Source organism: Myotis davidii, unplaced genomic scaffold, assembly GCF_000327345.1.
Source record: "Myotis davidii unplaced genomic scaffold, ASM32734v1 scaffold1786, whole genome shotgun sequence".
NCBI lineage: Eukaryota > Metazoa > Chordata > Mammalia > Chiroptera > Vespertilionidae > Myotis > Myotis davidii.
Window position 1 is genome coordinate 36,315 of NW_006297147.1, and position 4,936 is coordinate 41,250.

General features: G+C 45.0%; 1 protein-coding gene across 2 annotated transcripts in view; it reads right to left on the reverse strand.

Annotated features, from left to right (window-relative positions):
* LOC102762113 (zinc finger protein 420) overlaps positions 1-4,936 on the reverse strand; it is an 18,628-nt gene that overhangs the window by 7,048 nt on the left and 6,644 nt on the right. The window contains exon 4 of one of the 2 annotated variants that reach the window (XM_006772902.2): positions 3,122-4,460. The exons of the other annotated variant lie outside the window; for it this stretch is intronic. Within the exon in view, the coding sequence (XP_006772965.1) occupies positions 3,612-4,460 (849 nt within the window). The 3' untranslated portion in view covers positions 3,122-3,611. Of the gene's footprint in view, positions 1-3,121; positions 4,461-4,936 lie in introns of those variants that run through there. 2 annotated transcript variants of the gene reach the window in all.

Sequence of the window (4,936 nt, forward strand, 5' to 3'; positions counted from 1 at the left end):
TGCGGGAAGAGACTGGACAAAAATCGTGCACCTATGGATGAGGACAGTGGGTGGGGAGTGAGGGCAGAGGGTGGGGTGAGAACTGGGAGGAGGGGAGTTATGGGGGCAAAAAGAGGAACAAATGTAATAATCTGAACAATAAAGATTTAACTTAAAAAAAAAGAATGCTTCAGAAATATTATTCACAATTTCTCCTGTAAAAGGAGCTGTCAGACCATTATGAACTATGCTTTCATGCAAGGCCTTTATCATTTTATTTTTATTTATTTATTTATTAGGCCTTTATCATTTTAAAGTCAAATTTTTCATGGTGTCTTATTATATGATTTGGGAGCTGTGGGTCAGCTGCCTGTATAATAATAGGAAAAGCAAATCTTTCCTCCACCGACATATCCTTTAATCCTTCTTGGAAAGCTCTTTACATAGGTGACGCTATTAACAGCAAATTAAACATTTCAGGATTAGGACATGGAGGTGAAGGGGGCCATGAGTCCATTCCTCCCATTTTTTCTTTCTGCTTCTCTTTAGGAGCAGAGGGTGCTGTTATGCCCAGATTTCAAGATCCCCAATAGACCAACAGGGAGCCAGCAGAGTCCGATGCAAAAGCAGAGAGTCTTTATTATTACAAACCCGGGTCTGGCTCCCCTACCCTCCTTACTGACACAGCAGCAAGTGGCAGAGAGAGAGCTAGTCCGGTGGGAAGAGGAGTTTTATAGGGGGGTGGAGTAAGGGGAGGAGAGGTGACTGTGGGCCCTGTCAATTGGCCAGGTGCAAGTTGGGTCTTGTTACACGGGATGTGGTCATATCTATGGCGCGCACCTCCCTTGATAGTCATTGGTTAGTTTAAAGAAATCCTGGGCTTGGCTAGCAGAGGCTTGGGCTTCCAGGAAGAAGCCTTGCCGAGCACATGGCTTCTAGGGTAAGATGGAGGGCATAGCCCTCGCTCATTCATTCCCCCCTTTGTCTTGGAACTTCCGGCTCAATCATGAGATGGACTGTATTTCTATTTCACCATTGCTAGAGGCCCGTACTGGGCACACAGAACTATCAACTGAACTATCCCTATAAGCTTAACAAATGGTCCGGTGGAAGGGAAAGAAACCATTTTAGTTTTAACAACTTCTATGGAAATAGGATTTTTTAAATTTATTTTTTATTTTTTTTATTGCTTAAAGTATTTGACAGCCTGTTCGAGGCAGCTCTGCCTCTGTATCTATGAAATAGGATTTTTCTTCTTTTTTTTTATAGATTAAAAGCTTGGGCTGGGTGTGGTGCCTGCCCTCTGGAGGGACAGGCACAGAGAGCCAGCCATCTGGAGGGACAGAGTACACAGAAAGAGCCAGCTCCAAAAGCTGATTTATTACATACTCGAATTACAGGAAGTTACATCACATCTGGGTGGTCCTTTGACATCATGAGATCCATCCCGTTAACACTGGGTAAGATGGAGGGCATAGCCCTCGCTCATTCATTCCCCCCTTTGTCTTGGAACTTCCGGCTCAATCATGAGATGGACTGTATTTCTATTTCACCATTGCTGTGGGTCAGCTGCCTGTATAATAGGAAAAGCAAATGGGCTGGAGAGTCAGAATGAGTGGCTACCAGTCTTTGACTGGTCATGCCCTAAGGGAGTGGCTCTGCCCTCCCCCTAAGTCCCAGCTGATGTAAATTAAGCCAAGAGTATTCTAATAGCCCTTAACAGTACCTCATTGTTGTTTTGATTTGCATCTCTCAGATGGTTAGTGACTTGGAGCATGTTTTCATATGTCTCTTGGCTTTCTGAATGTCCTCTTTTGAAAAGGATCTATTTAAGTCCTTTGTCCATTTTTTTTTATTGGATTGTTTCTCTTCCTTTTGTTAAGTTGTATGAGTTCCCTATAAATGTTGGAAATTAAGCCCTTATCAGTGATAACTGTAAGAAGCACCTCAAGTCAGGAACAATAGACTTAATTATAGAAAAATGGAAAATTTTAAAACTGTGTGACCCCGTTTGCAACAGCTGCCAGCTGTTTTTCTAGCTTACCCGCAAACCCACACATCCTGCTTCTCGGACCCAGGGCAACCAGCCATATCCTGCCAGTTACCCCGAAATAAAGATAGCTTTTGCAGATTAAAGATCAGCCAATAGCTTTTGCAAAATAACTCCCCAGAACGAGGGGATAAAAGCAACTTGCAACTGATGCTCAGGGCTCTTGTCTGCTGCTGCGTCAGCTAAGGCTTGAGCCCGGATTCGAATTCGTGAATAAAGGCTGTAATTTGAACCCAATTGACTCTGTGGCCCTTTGTCTGGGAATTCACTCCATAACATTTGGAGGCCCCACCGAGATATCCACAAGGACACTCTGGAGTCCCAGTCCCGGGTTCTGAGGGGACAGGGAATCGTCCCCAAAAGTTTGGTCAAATTCCTTGACAGCCGCTCTTCTGCAGTACGGATGCCAGCGCATCGGATTTGCCCCCTGGTGAGTCGGGCCTGATTTTATTTCAGTTTCTGTCTGTGAATTGTCTGATCTGGTCTGATTTGGACGCGTGGAAGGCGGGACGCCGCATACTTCCCGTCCATGTCCGTGACCATGACGACGGTCAAGGACTCTGGTAGAAATTGTGAAGCCTGTAAGATCATAGTCGAAATTGTCATTCCCCTCCTGTTCTTTGTCAGTTTTGCCTGTCTCTGTTTAATATCAATTTTCCTTCCATGCTGGGGTCCAACCCCAGCAGGTCCAGGGGTCCCCAAGGGAGTAGACGGAGTTGGCGAACAAGGAATGACACGGAGACAGCGTTCAGTTGATCAGCAGCCTAGCCAGGATCTCTAGCCAAGTTCTGGTCAGGATCTCCAGGGAAGTTCTGGTTTGGATCTCCAGCCAGGTTCTGTGTCCATGTTCTCTTGCTAGGTTCTCCAGGTTCTCCAGCCAGGTTCTGTAGCCATGTTCCCTCGCTAGGTTCTCCAGCCACCAGGTTCTAGTCAGGTTCTCTTGCCACGTTCTATCCAGGTTCTGTAGCCAGGTTCTGTCTCTAGGATCTTCAGCCAGGTTCTCTCGCTAGGTTCTGTCTCTAGGTTCTGTGTCTAGGTTCTATCTAGGTTCTGTCGGATTTTTCTTCTTAAAATTCCTCCATGGCTCTCTATTACACAGTGTTGTGGGGCTCCCGGTAGCAGGAGTGATCAAGAGCAATGTTACCAGCATCAGGCAGGTCGAGCACACCGTAGCTTGAGCTTAAGCGGGTTGTGTTGATCTCAATCGATGCTCCATTTGGTGCATGGATGGAACCGCTGACCGGACGTGAGTGTAATGGACCCAGGTTGAGACGCCGTCTACCTTGAGAGCGGTGGGGGTTGTCAGCACCACAGTGTAGGGGCCCTTCCAACGTGGTTCGAGGGTCTCCCAGCGGTGCTTTCTTATGGAGACCCAATCTCCTGGTCTGTACTGATGAGGAGTTGGGGTTGGGCTGGTTTCATAGATGGCGCGGAGGCGCGGCCAAATGTCCTCGTGTGCCCTCTGGAGCCCTCTCAAGGAAAGAGATAGTTAAAGGCTTCTTCCCAGTATAAATTCTGTGATATTAAGTTCTTGCAGTTGGTAAAGGACTAACAACACTAACATCTGTGACACTTCTCTCAACTATGGACACTGCTGTACAGAAAGGCAGGAACACTGGTTAAAGGCTTTGCCACATTCTCTACATTTATAGGGCTTCTCTCCAGCATGAACTCTCCGATGATAAGTAAGGTTTGTTGCCCCCCTGAAAGCTTTGTCACATTCTTTACATTTATAAGGCTTCCCTCCACTATGAATACTCTGATGAACTCTATACCTTGAGGACCTCCTGAAGGCTTTGCCACATTTGCCACATTTATAAGGTTTCTCTCCAGTATGAACTCTCTGATGATATGCAAGGGTTGAGGACCTGCTAAAGGCTTTGCCACATTCTCTACATTTGTAGGGCTTCTCTCCAGTATGAACTCTCTGATGATAAGTAAGATTTCTTGGCACACTGAAGGCTTTGCCACATTCTCTACATTTGTAGGGCTTCTCTCCAGTGTGAATTCTCTGATGGTAAGTAAGGTCTGTTTGCCCACGGAAGGCTTTGCCACATTCTTCACATTTATAAGGATTGTCTACAGTATGAACTTTCTGATGATAAGTAAGGTCTGATGCTACACGGAAAGTTTTGCCACAATCTGCACATTTAAAAGGCTTCTCTCCAGTATGAACTCTCTGATGATAAGTAAGAGATGAGGACCTGCTAAAGGCTTTGTCACATTCTCTACATTTGTAGGGCTTCTCTCCAGTATGAACTCTCTGATGACAAGTAAGGTTTGTTGCAGTACGGAAGGCTTTGCCACATTCCCTACATTTATGGGGTTTTTCTCCAGTATGAACTCTCTTATGGCGATTAAAACTTGAGGTATTACTGAATCCTTTGCCACATTCTCCACATTTATAAGGCTTCTCTCCGGTATGCTCTCTCTGATAATAAGTAAGAGATGAAGTGTTGCAAAAAGCTTTGCCACATTCTCTACATTTATAGGGCTTTTTTCCAGTATGAATTCCCTCAAGTTCACACAGATTTGAAAGAATATTAAATGCTTTACCACATTCTTTTTAAAAATATATATTTTCTTGATTTTTTACAGAGAGGAAGGGAGAGGGATAGAGAGTTAGAAACATCAATGAGAGAAAAACATCCATCAGCTGCCTCCTGCACGCCCTCTACTGGGGATGTGCCTGCAACCGAGGTACATGCCCTTGATTTGAATCAAACCCGGGACCCTTCAGTCCGTAGGCCGACACTCTATCCACTGAGCCAAAGCGGTCAGGGCACTTTACCACATTCTTTATATATATAATGCTTTTCTCCAGTAGGGATTTTCTTAAATTTATTTAGACTGAATATATAACTGAAAACTCTCTCATATGGGTTAAATTTGTAACCTTTCCCTATG